The 18,053-nt window shown below is 41.3% G+C and overlaps 1 protein-coding gene across 1 annotated transcript in view; it reads right to left on the bottom strand.

The window, feature by feature from the left end:
- Window positions 1-18,053, bottom strand: part of SPOCK3 (SPARC (osteonectin), cwcv and kazal like domains proteoglycan 3) — a 513,922-nt gene that overhangs the window by 176,571 nt on the left and 319,298 nt on the right. Inside the window, exon 5 of the mRNA XM_090036237.1 lies at window positions 7,917-8,043. Coding sequence (XP_089892363.1) covers window positions 7,917-8,043 — 127 coding nt within the window. The remainder of the gene's footprint in view (window positions 1-7,916; window positions 8,044-18,053) is intronic.

Raw genomic sequence — 18,053 nt, 5'->3', positions numbered from 1 at the left:
GCAGGCCCACTGGCTGGGGATGTGGGGAGTATGGGGGGGGAGGGTGGTGGCAACATAAGGGAATGTGAAATATTAAAGAAGCTGTTGCATAGCCCACTTCTACCCAGAATTTGGTAGGGTCCTACCTAAGCAACTGCATGTGTATGTGTCTTACCCTTCTCTGTATCTCCCTAAAATAACGTATGTGCCAGCCCACAAATGAAGACAGAAGGTTCACTCAAGAGAACCTCTTACTAAATACAGATCCAATCAGCACAAATATGGCTGGTAAAAATCAAGCCTTAAGTGAGTTTTCACACAGAATTACTCAAGTTTGACTTATTTACTTATGACACATCTGAGCTCAGTTAAAATGATTTCACCACTAACAGCTAGTTGTACAACTCTGGGTGTATTCACTATGCACAATGTAAATGCAGTATATGAAAAACACAGGCAAATAATTTCATTCAGTGTTAGCAGTAGACATATTTCTGTGTAAATATGGAACCACTGCCATATTTCTCAGTATAAATACATTTATAGAATCTTGACTTTCCATCTGCACAAATTCCCAGAACTTGTTACAGTGAGGCAGGCAGACTTATGTATGTCTTTATTTATTTTTATTTCATTATCGCTGCTAGTAAGTTATCTGGAAGTGTCTTACAGCCTGTACTCAGTATACTGAGATGCTTCAACAAGAAACAAATGTGAAATCACCATCAAAATAAAAGACAGGACAAATGGAGTTGTTTAGGAGACACTCAAACATATTTCTGAAACCAGAAACATCCTTCCTTACTTTTCTTTCCCATCCCATTGACAAGCTAAGAATACACTGTTCAAAGTACTGTCAGGTACATGTGTTAACTGGCATCCATGGGGAATGGGGAGTGCTGGTTAATTAAATATGCCAGTTACCTGAGAGATGTCTTTGCCTGTTCAGGTCGCCGCCCTTCCCACCATGTCTGGTGCACCAGAGCTTTCACTCTCTGGTGTCAGTCTGCCACGTGACAGGAAGTGTGGTCCTGCACAGGCTGCTTTGCCCTGAGCCGTGGTGAAGTGGGACTCAGTGTACATTTAATACTAAAGCAAATGCTAAATGACTGTGCAGTAACAACTGCGCAGTAGGGGGCATGTGTAGACACACCCAGTGAGTAATAATAGGTGGATAAATGCCTAGTTGGGAGAAGGAATCAGGTGGATCTCCCCAGGGGTCTATCCTGGGTTTGGTATTGTTTAATATGTTCATAATGATTGGACAATCGGATCAACAGCAATATAGTAAAGAAGATGTCACCAGGCTAGGTGGAGTTACAGATACACTGGAGAGTAGGATGACCTGGATAAACTGGAGAAATGGTCTGCATTTCATAAGATGAGTTTCAACAAGGACAAGCGTAAAGTCCTACACTTAGGGTGGAATAATTGCATTTACAACATACAGACTGGAGAACGATTGGTTAAACTGCGGCATTACAAAGAAGGTGTTACAGTAGCTCATAAGCTGAATATTAGCCAACAATGTGCTTTTGGAACCAAAAGGCCAGCATAATGACCATGACTACATGAGACACAACTGCACAGTGGTTACTGCGCATCTATTTAGTAGTTGCTTATACATATAGAAGTACTAAATAATTGTACAGTAACCTTAGTTACTGCACAGTAGCACTGGTGAATGCCTTTTAAGTGATGGTACTGCACAGTATCCTAATACTACTGCACAGTAGCAACTTTGGACAGATTTTGCCATGTGACGCTACTGAGCAGTAGCATCAGGCAGACGCGTCCACTGAGTTGTATAAGCAGGAGTATCACTTTCAAATCAAGGGAACTGATTCTTCTGCTCCATTCAGCACTGGTGAGGTCTCATTTGAAGTACTACGTCCAGTTTTGGGCTCCAAACTTCAAGAAGAATGTGGATAGTTTGGAAAGAGTCCAACACATGGCAACAAAATGATTAGGGATCTGATAGGCAAGACTTATCAGGAAAGTCTGAAAGAGCTACGGTTATTTAGCCTGGAGGAGAGAAGAGTGAGGGGGAGATATGATAAGACTTCAAATACTTGAAGAGCTATTATATAGAGGGTGGAGATGGGCTTTTTCTCCATGGGACAGAATGAGGAGTAATAGCCTCAAGTTTTGCCAGGGGAAATTTAGGTTGAAGGAACTTTCTGACTATGAGGGTAGTCAGACACTGGAACAGGCTACCTAGAAAAATTGTGGAATCTCCAAATTGGAAACTTTTAAAAGCTGGTTAGACCAAAACTTGGCTGGAATGGGCTAGGCAGGGGAAAAAAAAAAAAAATCACACCTTGAGCAAGGGGCTGGACTACATGACCTTATGACAGGGGCAGACAATTATTTTGAGCAGAGGGCCCCTTACCAAGTTTTGGCAAGCTGTTGAGGGCCGCATGGGTAGGTCCAGACCTTGACAGGTGCCTGGCCCCTGGTCACCATCTTGGGACTGGGAGTCCCACCTAACTCCTGAGCTTTGCCACCAGAAGTCCTTCCCCTTGCCTCAGAAGTACTCCTTTCAGCAAGGGTTTTTGCCATCTCAGAACCAGAAAAATACCAAAATTATATTTTAAAACATGAACAACTAAAACATTCATGAATTTGATTTCAAAAAAATGTTTGTGTCTTGGTTTACATGTGTTTATGTAGTGTACATAGAGGTGATTGTATAGAATAGCTTAAAATGAAGTCTTACTCTTGTATATTGGGGCGTTGGCATACGTTTGTGGGGGGCTGTGGGTATGTGAGGTGTGGGTGCATCTGTGGGGGTGGACAGGTGTGGGGTGAGAGAGCATGTGGGTGGGTATGGGGTTTGTGGGGGACTGTGTGTGGGGGGAGGGTGGTTGGCATGTGTGAAGGGGTGTGGGTATGGGATTCTGCATGTATGGCAGTGTAAGGGGGGATGTGAGTGTCTATATATGGTGAGGCGTGCGTATGGGACTTGCCCTATGAACACACACACAATCCCTTCTACCTCTCTCTCTCTCAGTCCCTTTCTACTCACACGCGCACACACACACACACACACACAGAGTCCCTCCCTACACACACACAGTTCCTTCCTACCCCCACACAGTTCCTCCCTACACTAGAGCCAGGTGCCACTAAAGCCATGCACGGGCAGGAAGGCAGGGAAATGGCTGGGGATGGGGCAGGGCTGGGCTCCTGCCTCCTGCTGCCCGCTCCCCCTGGGTTCTACTGCCTCTTGTTATCTTTGACACGTAGCTAGGAGCAGATAAATATTTTCTAAATTTTGTAGGGGTTTCTCAGGCTGGATAAAATGGATCTGGCCCATGGGCCATATTTTGCCCACCCCTACCTTATGAAGTCCTGTCTAGCCTTACTTTGTAATGATGCTATGATTGCACTCTATACTACACCTGCCCCTACTGCAGGGGAGACATGGCTTACAGACACAAACATTGCTGAAAAAAGGTTCAAAATTGGCCTCTCCTAAGAGAGTACCCAGGAATCTTGCCTGCTTCCACGTAGGAGGACTGGGAAGGAAGAAGCAATAAGGAGGCATTTAGGGACTTTGAAATCTCTGTTTGTTTTGTTTCCATCTCAAAGACTAAGGCTTTGAGTCCATTTAGGACAGAAGGAAAAAGAAACTCGCTAAAAGAACTAACAGTAGAGGCTCATTGTGGCACTTGTACGGGGGAATGAGGGACAACAGTAGGGATCGAGTGTGATGTTTAATACCATACCTTTACAAAAAGTTCAGAATTTGTTGGTAATCTAATTTCATTGCCATTTTGCTTGTCATTTATTTTAAAGTGAAATTTGGGGGGGACAGTCTGCCTTCTACTTTGTGTATGCAGAGACCAGCCCTGAGAACTAAATGCTGAAGAGGGCCTCTAGATGACACTATGACAGAAATACTAAATAATATCAATGGAACACTGGTCAGTAAGAACTCATTAGGTTTCAAAATCATATTTTTTTTCTATATTATACACACATACCAATTACGCTTGACTGCGAATAAGCATATTGCTCAAAATATTATAGGTTATATAAAAAACTGTCAATCTAAAGTGATCATAAATCACAATGCAGACTTCAAAAATAATGTGACTGGATTAAAATTATGAAATTAAAAATAATAAATGGAGTTCTATTCCTTTGTCTTCCAGTTCCTAAGTCTTTAAGGGGCACTTATATCAAGAAGGACACAGACAAGCTTGAGACAGTCCAAAGAAGAGCCATGCGTATTATCAGAGGAAAAGAAGGCTGAGCTTACTGCTACACTAGCGGGGTACATCAAGGGCTCAGTGAGCAACTGTTCACCAGGGCATCCAAGGGGAAAACCAGGAGTAATGGCCACAAACTCCTAGAAGATCAATTCAGGCTCAACACTAGGAAATATTTCTTCATAGTCAGGATGTCCAGACTGTGGAATAAGCTCCCTCCAGAGGTGGTGCAATTACCTAACCTGGAAATCGTCAAAAGGATACTAGACAGTCACCTTGCTGGGGTCACCTGACCCTCAGTTATCTTTCCTGTTGGACCTGATGATCTTCCAAGGTCTCTTCCACCCTTACAATCTATGAATCTATGAAACTGACCTGGTCTAGTCCACTGGTACACAGCTTTCCTGGTCCTGTCCAAAGCCGTGTGTTAGCAAAACCGTGCAGGAAAGCTGTGTGTTAGCAGGGCCAGGCCCGTTCAGCATGTACAGAGCCCAGGTCACACACTGCTGCATTGCCACTGGCTGTGCCTACAGCCAGGCCACAGCCTTGATGGCTGCTGCTGCAGGTGCTGCTTGAGGTGGGTGGGGGGCAGGCATGTGGCAGCTCCTGCTTGAGACCCTCTGTAAACCTACCCACAGACCGCACATCCCCCCCACAACTTTCCACACCCCCCAGGACACCCCCCCCACACTCCTCACAGCCCCCTACATCCTCCTGCCACTCTTCACACACCCACACCCACAAACCCCCCAACACTCATGTCCCTACTTAGTCATGACTGTGCCCAGTTCCTGAACCTTGTCACACTTCTGCTTGCCCCAGCATGCTAAGGGTTCATACCCCATGTGCTGGGACAGCAGAGGCACCATAGAGACACTCTGGCCAGAAACTAAATTGTGTCTCTGGAGGACCCCCTCCCAGATTACCTCAGGGCATGGTCCCTGACCTGCCTCGCTCTTTTTCCCCCATTTTTTATTTTGATACCTGGATTTCCAGGTATCAAATTTTGAGCCAGTGCTCAAAAACATTTTTTGTTCCCCGAGTGCCTCTAGACATGTCTTAAACTGCTTTGAGATGCAGCAAAAGGCACGTGCGGGCTTGTCTAGACACGTCCTAAGAGGGTATCTAGCTTGACCTATTTAAAGATATATTATGGCCCCATGGATTTCACAGATCCAAATACATATATGGCAATGTGTTTCCTTTTAGCAAAGTATTTTTTTTTAAAATCTACATGGAACTTGGATGATGATTGTAGCAGGAGGGCACCCTATGGTCACCGTGCTCTCCCCTAGTGCCTCTTACCTTGTCCAGTTTGTCTACAAAGCACCCTTAATTCTCACCCGCCACATCTTTGATGTCCAATGTATATTGTAGGGAGGCTGCCTCTGTCTCCCAGGACAAGGTTTTCCTCCTGTACATTAGCCCTGTTTCGCTAATGGGTGTTCCTCCGCACCCCAGCCTTATGGGCTATGTATGGCTCCAACCACCCCTTTACCACATCCCAAGCCTTGCTGATGTACCAGATGTTCTTTGGTCTTACTCCTGTCACTTGGGCTCTCCACAGCTGCTTCTCGCTGCCCCCTCTCTGAGCTGAATTTAAGTGAGGAAGAATCAGCACATAGGTAAACTGAAGGTCAGAAGTTCCCAGAGAAGCCACTTCAAATTGATTCTTTCCACAAGATGCTCATAAATTATACAAGATGAAAAGCCAGGCACATAACTAAGACAGTGGGCATCTATAATGGGGAAAGATATGTGGCCCTGAGAAAGGTGTCAGAAAAGCAGATATCTGTTATCAGTATGATAAGAAAGAAGAGTGACTTGATGCTTACAAGGAACTTTTAAAATGGTTTCAAGCAAACCTAAAAGCTCATGGGCAGGACTGTGACTCAAGATGAGACACAAGCTAACCACTCATTTTTAGCCCAAATCTTGCAGTTTTACCTTCCAATCTTCTCTTCCCAAGACATGTAAAAAATGACATCTCCTTATGGGATAATGAAATTGATGGTGACTGACTCTGTCTAAAGAGGCAGCATCATCAAGAGGTAGTACTATGTTCTGTAAGAGGCTATGAAGAACAAGTACCATGCAAAGCTGAGTTGAAGAGTGCATCTTTTCTAGGACAGTATATTGCCACATACACACATCCCACATTGCAGTCACCAGTGACAAGACGTGATTTTGAAATGCTTCCCCATTCAGCCTGTCCACTAGGTGTGGCTCCTTCAGGCTTCTATTTATTTTACCTCTAGTAAAATAATGTTATTGCAACAGAGTAGTAGTTTCTGGATATGTAGCACAAGGACTTCTACAATATGGGCATAGCCAACATGCAGCTGTGTTGGACCAAATATACTGATATCGGGGGACTACATTCAAACATAAAATGGTATTTCTCTCTGTGTAAGGGAAGAAACTTTCTGAATGCTCCTCATACCATATGTTACTGTAGTCAAATGAACAACAGGGGTCTATGACAATATTATATGGTACAGCTTCAGGTATTATTGTCTCGCCTGCTCTTACCTGACAAGAACAGACAAGACTGCCCTCAATTGGCTTCATCTGTTTTTCCTCGTATTATCTCACAGAATAATGTTTGCCAATAATTTTCTGCTAAGAATTTTTGTAATGGAATACTATTCAGTTTAATGCTGCCAACCCATTGTTTCAAATGTATATATGAATTCTGGATGGGTGGGGGGAGGCACTCCAATACTCCATGTGGTGAATACACCAAGCTCTATATTACCATTTCCTCTAGCTTGGGTAGTAAGGATGAGAGTTTTTTTTAAAGTTTAGACATGAATGAGAACAAAGTCTTTCAATATTGAGCCAGGAAAAAACTAAGACCTGTTTTAAACTGCAAGATTCAATTAGAGATTTTGACTAAGGTTATAGTCAAGCTGGGCACAAGCATGAAATGAATGTAAGGGAGATGTCCATCATTTTTGTTAGTAAGGTTTATGACTTGAGGATCTAGTTAAATTCCTTTTATGTCTGGTCTCCGAGTTTAAATTTTTTCTTCTGAATACAGTCGAGGTTTTTGTCATTTTAAGGTTGCCTGCAATGTGCTTCACCTTAATCTACTAGGAAACTTAGTATTAGTCCAGAATAAAGTAGCTTGCCTATTATTTGCAGTATTTTACTGTAAATGTAACCACAACACCTTTGCTCCAAATTCTGCCATGGCTGTCTATCACATGTGGATGAATTTTAATATGCTGGTTTTGTTTTAAATGGTCAGGGACGTATCTAAATGCTTGACTGTCTGTGGTCCTACACAATTATGCCACAATTCCAACTGGTGAAAGTTTATTAGAGGGAACTGTGAACAGGTGCTCTCTGAGCCTAGGGGTTCACTCTGAGCAGGTCTAAAAAACTCAGTTTCAATGTTCTTGGCATGCAAAACCCGTATCTTGAAGGGCTGAGCTGGGAGGGAGTGGGATGTTTAACTCAGTCTGAGACAGGGGAATATTATAGTACTACATATTTTTGCTAGCTATTACTTTTTCCTTCCAGCAGATTTATTGTCATTGCATACTTTTTTTCTTACAATGCATTGGATTCTTTTGGTAGGTATTGGCTTGGGACAGGCATTTAAAAAAACCAAGCATCTATTTAAATAAAAATAAATATATACTTTTATTATATATCTGAATATTTGGGGAGGTTTGGAGAACAATGAACAATTCAGTTCTTTTTTTTTCTTACCTGAGAAGAATATGTGTGACCATCTGATCCACAAACAGGATTGGTATAAACTACTGGACACTGCTTGCAGTTTGATGAAATGGGACCACCCCTCCATTGTTTATGGCCTAAACCAGCCTCTTTCATACTGTAAGTAAACAAAAAGCATGAATCTGATAAGCAATGATAGTAAAAAAAAAGAAAGAAAAAAGAAAAAAAAATACAAAACCAGGTTTTTTTTAGCATTTGTAAAAAAAGAAAATCCTCATATTTTCATTTATTATTTCTCTACATATTGAAGTAGTAGTCCATAAGTTTCTAGTGGTTATCAACATATATTTTATACACTCTCTTTTTCAGCTGTGTTACATTGTGCCCCAGTGATTTCTGAGTACTTCCATGATATTTAAAATGCTGAATGCCATTTAGTAAATAAGACATAATTAAGACAGAAGATACGGTGACTGTTATTGTGCTAGTGAGGAAAAATAGTTTGAAAAGAAGGGGAAAAATGGAGCTATTATCAATACTTGTGTTTAAGACTTGCCAAAGCTATATTTGACATTCTGAAGTAGAATCATTAAAGGACACACAGAATACTATGTACTTTCATGGTCCTTTTTTGTTTCTTTTTTCTGCTTCTGCCCCTTGTAATCCAGATTCACCAGTTGTCTCTGTATGAAGAACTCAAAAACAGCTGGTATACATACAAATACATCTACATATGTATACCATCTCTAAGCTCTATAGACCAATATATAGAAAATAAGCTAAAATATACCATCTTAAATGCAAAACTTACAGTGGCTGTTAAAGTTAATGATCTATAACAACTAAATTTATTTATTTATGAATTTAGATTCCAATTTTGTGAATCGGGGACATGGTTCATTCAGTTGTAAAATCCCCTTGTATATTCTTATCTTTTTACACAAATAAAGATACTAAAATAATCAGTAATGACTTCTGTTATTTGTCTACTTAAAATCTTAATGAGGAACAAAAGAAAAATGCAATAAATTTGGAATGCATTCTCAATCCATTGAGACACATCGACAATTGAGTCTCCAAATGCATCTTCTGAAAAAGTCTGTAGGATTACAGTTGCTTGAATGGGCTCCCAACTTCGTGTAATTCCATTGCTTGGTTCTCAAAGGGTTTCATTTGGAGATGAACCAAATGGCTCTGCAGGTAATCGGTGAAGCACAGTTTAAGAATCACTTATCTAGACTGATAAATTGAAATTAAATTATAGGAAACACGCTTGTACAAGCATCTTTCAATTTGTTTGTGGAAAAGGAAAAAGCACAATACACATATGCCTGATGCTGAATTACCAGATTTGGGTCAAAGCATATTGACCTTGTTCTGTTGCTAGCCCTAGCTATGTTAAGGCCTCGTGTAAAGATGTAAAATTGCAGGCAAGCAGTATGCTGGAAGTCATTTTTAAACTCGAAGCAACTACAATGTAAATCTTGCAGTATTGCAAATGCTGTATCAGCAGGATGTTTTAATCAAGCAACCTGCCAAGTTAAGGAAATGGAAAAGTTTATAAGTTAGGTTAAGCAGGAAAGCCTCGAGATAACGTAGCTTACAAATGTTAATAGTAGTGATTGGTGATACCAAATGTACTAGATACAGTTGTGCTATAATAAATAAATATAGCTTTGTTAAGTTTCTAAGGTAAGTTGTAAAAAAGCAATTTTGTCAGAAGTCAGCCATAAAATAAAGAGACAAGAGATTTTTCCTTTCCAAAAACTGCAATTTTCACAGGGACATAAATAATTGACATCTCCAGGGCCATGTAAGAAGTGAATTAGTCCAGTTTCCAAAGTTTTACTAAAACATGGAAGTTTAATGAACCAGAGTATATTTATTTGTGTTAACCTCATAAAGATGGGTATACAGAGTCGATGGAAAACTGGAGAATTTGAAAGACCTGCTGCCAATCTGTATGCTGTACTCCTTCTCCTTTCTGAATTACCCCAGGCAGTATAGCTTCCAGGATTCAAGTTTCATTGGCAGACATTGATAAACATCAATTTCACCTGATACTCTCAAAGTGACAGAAAAGAAAAAATATTTCCATTGGTAATCACTGAAATGTACATAAAAGGAGATAAAAAATAAATTCAGAACAGAAATAGGGAAATCTGGGTCAGGGAGTAGTGTATGTGCATGCACACATGCATGCAGCAGCTACTGCAGAAACTGGGGGCTGTGCTGGTAAGGTTGTGCCTCTGGAGCAAAGACGGGGGGAGTTGAAGGGGCAGAGCTGGTAGCAGCAATAAGCCCAGTGCTGCCAGCTACTCACTCTGCCCAGGTCCCAGCTGGGGCAGAAGCCAAAATCCTGCAGAGCCTGGGACAGCCCCTGCCTGATCAAGACAGGGGCCAAAATCCTGCAAAGCCCAGGCAAGACCCTATGTAACAGAGGCAGCGGCCAAACTCCCACAGAGGCTGTGCCAGGCTCTGCAGGAATTTCACGCCTACTCCATCTGGGTCCTGGGCAGAGCAAGAGGTCAACAGCACTGGGCTCGAGGGCACTACCAGGCCTGCCCCTGCAACTCTCCCTTCCCAGCACAGGCTTACTGGAATGGCCCCCAGCTCCTGCAGCAACTGTTGTGCATACATGCATGCACGCTAAATTGATAACCCCTCACCCCCCTGCTAATTTCACAGAGTCCTGAAGAGTTCAATTAATAAAATCAAAGTAAATGCTTAAAAATAAGCATTGATTTTAGCTGTCAAAATAAATAAGTAATAAAATTCCACCAAGCATAGGTATAGGTGAGAATCTAGATGCTGCTGTCCTGGTTATCGGGGCAAGTACTGGAATAAGTGTATTTCTAGTGCTTTTAGAATGTAAAATAGTAGTTCTCAACTTGTGGGACATGTGCAGCCCAATCTGCACGCTGATGCAGCCCTTGTGACATCCTGTTAAATGGATACACTGGAAGTAAGTTGTGTGGGTGCAGCCCACATAACACATTGAGATCTGTAAATGTGACCCACACTGGCAAATAGGTTGAGAACCACTGATGGAAACAATACAAGGTCAGGCTGTAGACATATTATTTGCTTCTTGCCAGTAGCCCACCAATCCGTAAAATAAGAAATGGCTGCTTAACACGTCTGGAGTAAAAGGGGACATTAAAGTAAGTAGAAACATAATTTACATGCATATTTGTACTTACAAATATTTCGTGTATTTACATTATGAAGTAATACAAGTAAAAGGCGTTTTAATTTAAATGGAAATTGGGTCCACTTAGGGATGCCAGAGTCAACAGCAGCTTAAATCGGCAGCAGCATTTGTGTTCATGCAAGATAAACTTGCCCAGGAAACTGGTAGTGCTAGCTTCGCAAACAGTAATATGGGCATAAACTTTTAGATGCATAGTTCCAAAATCAACAAAATACTTACAAACTTATTTAAATTTCTTTACTGAACTGATGGCATAAATCTGTAAATATGCCTTGGTTTTGACCATCTTGACTAAAACATTCCTGGAATTCTCTTCTGACTATTGAGTGATTCAGAACACAGTTCATAACTCTATGAATTTCTCTGCATAGAGACCAGTGTTATTTGAAAAGTATGTAAAATACCAATGATTTCATTTTACCTGTAACCAAGACAAATTTGAATCAGTTATTGATGAATACCTAGTACACTACTGTACTGTGACAACTACTTCCCCTCCTTTAACTTTTCTTAACGTTCTAAGTTCTAAGTTCTAAGTTTTCACATGTGCACCAGGCTATGATCATGTATCTCACTAGTCTTATCCCTTTGTCCATAAAATATAGAATGTTTTCAGATTCTACCCTAGACTGACTTTATTCACTGAGTTTGCAAGCCCATACACTCAACATAATGGTATTTCTTTGTCTGAATGTCATACAATAACTTAAATGCTGCATCTCATCAATCCCACTGTTTGAAGGAAAAGTTTTAGGCATCAATAGGCAGAACCTTCTTGAACTTGGTGGAAGTCAGAAAACTAAAGAGAAATGAGGAGACACAGAAGCCAGGGGTATGGAGGATGGAGAAGGAAGATATTTCAAGTCATTTGGTAAGTAAACCCAGCAGCTTCAGTCAGAGCTCTATATATCAAAGACAAGACTGATGTTCTGTTTACCATCTTCCACCATAACAGTACCCACCATAATGGCTTTGCCCATCCTCACACTTGATTTTAAATGCCCTGAATGACTTCTCTCTAAGACAAATATAAAATAGATTTTAAATTGCTTGGTCAAAGATGGTGAATGGGAAACAAGCAGAACTCTTGGAACTTGGAGTGAGGAAAGAAGAACACAGAGCCTTTTCATGGGGGACTTTGACATAAGTGGAATGGTGGGGCACAGAGAACACCTCAGATAGGAATGAGAATGAGGAATCCTAGTTTGGGAAGGAGGAGGTGGAAGGTACAGACAGTTTCCAAAAGGGGAGAGAATAAGGAGCCACAATGTAGGGGAAATGGGAGAATGGAGGGGACAAGGTCCCTTTATGAAGAGAAATCAGGATGGGGAGGATCAGTAGAACTCCTGGCAGAGGGAGAGATTGGGAGAAAACAGAATGGAAGGCACAGAGAGAGGTCCTGATTTATGGTGAAAGAAGAAATGTACAGGGACACAAGAAGCCTCTAGTAAAGGGGAAGTGGGATGAAATGGGATAGGGACCAAATCGAGGTCCTGTCATGAAGGGAAAGGGGTCCAGGGTCTCTACAACAGAAAATGATAGGAGGTTGATAACCAGGAAGATTATGGAGAAGAGAGGAAAGACATTTGTCTACAGGGGTTTCAAGTATGCACAAACCTATCACAGTTATGGGAGAAATGCAGAAAAAACTGTTTTTATATATATCAAACATATATACACATATAATAAAGATATAAAACACACATCTATATACACAACACATATACTCGTATACATGCATAAAATAACATCATATATAACAACAAAAAACAAATTATTCTATACAGTATATAATTCTTATATAATAAAGGGCTTAGTCCATCTGTCTGTCCTTAACACTCTTGGAGCACTCTGGTTAGTGAAACAACCAATCAGAGTGTGGAGCACTGCCATGATGGCAGGGACAGAGGCCAGTGGCACTGGCCTTGACCCCCTCACGCCCCGCTCCATCCTTGTTATCATGGCAATGCTCCATTGCCTCTGAGGAACAGGGCTGGGGGGGGCGAGGAGGGTGAAGCCAGCAACACTGAAGGTGGTGGTGGCACAGGTTGCTGGCAGAGGGCGATGAAGGGGAAAGACTTCCTCCCCCCGACCTGCTCCTGGGATTTGGAGGTGGCACGTGATGGTGGGTGGTGGCTATCCGTCCCTGCCCCACCTCTCTGTCATTCTTGATGAGCAATGCGCTCATTCTATATATACTTTATATTATATAGATGTATTCTATATTATCTATATTAGATAATATTCTGCATTATATGTGTGTGTGTGTGTGTGTGTGTGTGTGTGTGTGTGTGTGTGTGTAATACAGAATACATTTTTCAATGAGAATCAGTGCATACAGAAAGAAGAAAAGGCTGGGTTGTCCAGTGGTTAGGGCACTAGTTTGAGACTTGAAGGTACGGAATACCTGTGTTACCATAGTAAGTCACTTGCTCTCGATATGTATCAGTTCCTAATCTGGAAAACGAGGGTAACACCACTTTTCTATCAGAGGGATGTTGTAAGGATAAATACCATTAAAAAAAAATGTGGTCCTTAGGTGTTCAGCTGATGGGAGAAAATTATCTCAGCTATATATGGGAGATCCTAACAGTACAGTGATATTTGAAATATATTTTAGAATGCTGATATCTATCCAATATCTAATCTGTTTGGTTGGCTTTTGGACATATCAACACCAAGAATTAAACAAAAATAAAATAAGCTGTGTCTTACTGAAGTTCTGGAACACCTAAGTATGCAAACATTTTTAATTATGTAACAATGGTTTCCATCCTTACACTTATTAATATGAACTTGTAAACAACTATTATTTAATGCAACTACGTGAATTGTCTTTTAACTGTTTTCAGGGTTCTGAAATGTACGTAGCTTTCCCATATTGAATGAGAATATGCACAAGCCCTTGACACATGACAAGTTAAAACAACATAGTATCATACAAAACAGATATAAATATTGCCACATGACAATGACAGCATGTACTGACACAGAGAATTAATTTCCTTACTTGGAAATTCCGTATTATGAATGTAAAGCAGTATCCCCTCCTCAAGAAACACGTTCTAAATAAAACATCTAGCTATAGCAACAATTATTAATTAGCATGGTAGGGGGAAAAGTCAGCACATATAATGGATTAGTATACACTTTACCAAAATTTATCTTCAGAATATCCTTAATAGATACAGAAGGGGGAAATCTAGAACGACTATCCTGTGCACAAACTTAAGTTGTTACTCTGCGACTGCACTGCTGCAACCATAGTTCTTTCTTGTTTCATGTCTTCCCTACTCTATTGCCACCCCCTCATGGTGTGATGTAAAACAAAGATTGCAAGTTCTCCAAGGCACTGCCCATATCTTTTTATGTCTTCTTTGAAGTACCTAGTAGACCCTTGGGAGCTAAAATAGCTGTTATTATGATGCTGCAAAATACAAAATTCCATCTCAGCTCTTGTAGACCAATATCATTGCTAAAAGAAGTAAAATTAAGTATATAGACAAACGCATCATGGGATGCATTTTTAACTTAATTTTGCTGGCAACATTTATGATTGCATCAATTTGCACAAAATTGTGCATCTGTGTGTAGACTAACTGCACATATAACTGGATAGTTAGGCATATAATTAGACAGCTTGCTGAATTACCCAATCATGCAAATACCTGTTTGCATGCATAAATGTATGCACAGTGATTTCACCTATAAACACTGCAAGTACAATTCAAGTAGCTCACAGCAATCAGATTGGTATCAGCCAATATGGCTATATACTAAAAGAGTTTGAAACTCTACTCAGCAAATAATATATATATAAAATAAAAAAAAATACACTGGTCTGCACAACAAAGATGGACAACATGTTTGATTGCAAAGGAACAAATACTTGAAAATTCTTGACTTAAATATCAGCAAAAGGAAAGTTTCTGAAAGAAAATGGGACTGATTATATGGTTGCTATATGGACCTCAAATATGATTTGAGGGACACTACACATTTTTTCTCCCATGTGACTACTGTTGCACTTCACTTACAAAGAAATTTCAACTTACTAGTCTTTAAAGGCTGTCTGATTGTGTCAGCCAGCATGGAATTTCAGGGACTTCTAGATGGCAGCATTATTCACAATTATTGCAAAACAAGTCTTTTGGTATTCCTTGGAAGTGACAAAATCAAGTAAAGTAATTCTGCTATGATATCTGTAGTTACACTGCACTGACCTGTCTGTATATTGGGTACCCTAAGAAAAGTAGATGATCTGGCAAGGAATGGATAATCCACCAAGTTCAGGCTATATAATTAAACCCACATGAGTTGTTGAAAAACAATTCTTTAGAAAAAAATCACATCAGATTCAAGCACTTAACATCCTGAATTCCCATAGTGCAGGAAAGAGGGTCTACCAATGGATCCACAGAGTTTGAATCCTGTATAAGCATGCATTTATGTCTTAAAATGTAAAGTTCTCAAGAAGTCAAGTTTGGAAATTATACAAAAGCTATAATTCGTCAGAATCACTAAACATTGTGTACTCCGTACCTGCCACATATTAATGGTCAGGTTTGTATGGAGAGGGAGAATATTGTATGTTGATATGAACTGAAAAAGGAAAATGAGGAGATAAAAGAAAAGTTCTTGAAGAACTAGTATTCAAATATCCACCACATTCTTTTACCTATGTGAAGCATTAACGCTGCCTGTCTAAACTATGTGGCTAAATGCTCTTTTGATTACAATGGTTAAAGTTCTACTAACTCCCATGGAATTTACCCAAACACATTAGCACAGAATCATACCTGTGGTGTTTGTAGAGAAAAGTCAAGGGGCTTTTTAAACTGCAACTTACAAAGTTTATGGAGTATTTAGAGCAAGATGTATATTAAGCAAATAAAAACATTGTAAGATTTTTGCCCCTCTTCCACAAGTGAAATCTTCTCTGTCTCAGAATGGTTGCAGAAGGGACAAAATGCTGCTAAGGCACTGTTTTTGGCTTTGAGATATGTCTGAGAAATTAGGTGTGAAGAGACGACCTGGCTAAAAATAGACAACCACTTAATCACTGGTTGATTGCCCTGAGTTTTGACTCCCATCAAAACAGGCCTGGGCAATCATTTACACATGCAACTTGAATGACAATTATGTCAAATTAGCCTTCATTGTCCTGGGGCAAGGTGTAAATTTGAATACTTCACAGGTACCTGAAGTGGGACAATGAGTGTGTGTTCCCCTGAAAGATCCCAGGATAAAATTATTTGTCCTGGGGTAAACTGGTTTTCTGTTTTTAGCTTCTGATGTCCCTATGTAGCAGCAGCCAGGCTCTTTAGGGAAATGGGGCAGTATGGCTAGTTTGAGAGCTAAAGGGAAACCTATAGGCAGCAATGGAGTGGGCTGACCACTGGGAAAGTTCAGACCTAGTCCTACAGCATTTTATACCAACACCAAACAAGTCTCCCATTGGGCATGATCTTGTTAGAGAACGGTGGGTCAAGCTAAACAGGCTGAGATATGAATACAGATGCTTCACGATAACATGTCACAAGATGAACGCCTTGCCCTATGTGAATGCAACACAGCACAGTGCTTACATTGAAACCTGAAATCTTTACAAATGCTCATATAGGGCAGATGGAATCCGCACATGAAGCCATAATACCTGACAGTAGACATGTTTATAAGGGAGACTATTGTGCAATGGTTTCTGTGCATTTATTTAGTACTTGCTTATACACATACTAAATAAATGCGCTGTAACTGGAGTTACTGCAATAATGGCATCAGTGAACACCTTTTAAGTGACACTACTGCAGAGTAGTGTAATACTACAGTGGAGTAGCATCTCAGCACTGTTATTGACACACAATACTACTGCTACTGTCTTGTATAGATACATCGAGTGGTTCATAGATTTTGAAACTGATATCTGAAGTCATAAGAAAGAAAAAAGGATGAATGAGCCATTACAGGTGCACCACTATATTAATCTATATCATATCAGCATCAATATAAGGAAAATTGACAGTATCAGCAATTGGCATTTTTTGGCTGATGTCACCGATAATGTAGTTGATAAATGCCCTGTCCATGCACGCAGCTGCAGTGCAGCACACAGGCAGCCAGAAGCACAGCCTGGCAACTTGGAAAGCAGTCAAGCTTGACTGGTAAGTCTGTTGTGATGGAAGGAGCAGGGGTGGAGGGGCATGGGGGGGCAGATTGAGGCCCCTGCAGTGAGGAAGCCAGTGGGGCTGGGGCAGGTGATGCACAGCCAGGGCGGGGTGTGGGATGGAGCTGCAAGAGGCTTGTCTGGGGGACAAGGTAGAGTTGGGGGTGGCTTCCAGCGCTGCACGCATCCCTGGAGGGCATGTGCTCCAGGATCTGTGATCAGAGTGAGGGCAGGCTGCGGGCTGGGGCAGCCTGGTAGAGTCCCCTCACTGGGAAGAGCCCAATGTCACCCCAGCCCCAGCCCACAGGAGCAGCCTGCACTTGTCCTTGCATGCAAATCTGGGGGGACACTCCCCCCATGCCCTCCCAGGGTGCTTCTAGTGGTAGAAGCTACCACCCCCTCCCTGAGCCACACCAGATGAGACACTCACAGCTCTGTCCCATGCCTCACTCCTGCTTTGCAGTGCCTGCCCCGCCCCATGCCGGCTCCCTCCCTGCCCCCCCAGATGAGCCACTTGTGGCTCTGTCCAATACCCCACCCTGACTTTGCAGCACCTGCCCCATGCCCACTCCCTCCCTCACCATGGGGGCCTTGATCTGCTTCCCCATGTCCCTTTCCTCCCCTTTTTCCCTTCCCCCACAGCAGACTTACCAGCCAGACCCTGCTCTCCAAGCTGCCCAGCTGCATATCAGCATCATATCAGTATCAGCCAATATGACTTGTAAAAATATGACCATCGGTATCAGTCTGAAAAATCTCTATTGATGCATCCCTATGAGCCATAAAACTT

The sequence above is a fragment of the Crocodylus siamensis genome, chromosome 2, assembly GCF_052110815.1.
Source record: "Crocodylus siamensis isolate JL-2025a chromosome 2, ASM5211081v1, whole genome shotgun sequence".
Classification (NCBI taxonomy): Eukaryota; Metazoa; Chordata; order Crocodylia; family Crocodylidae; genus Crocodylus; species Crocodylus siamensis.
This window is presented reverse-complemented; position numbering and strand designations above follow the sequence as displayed.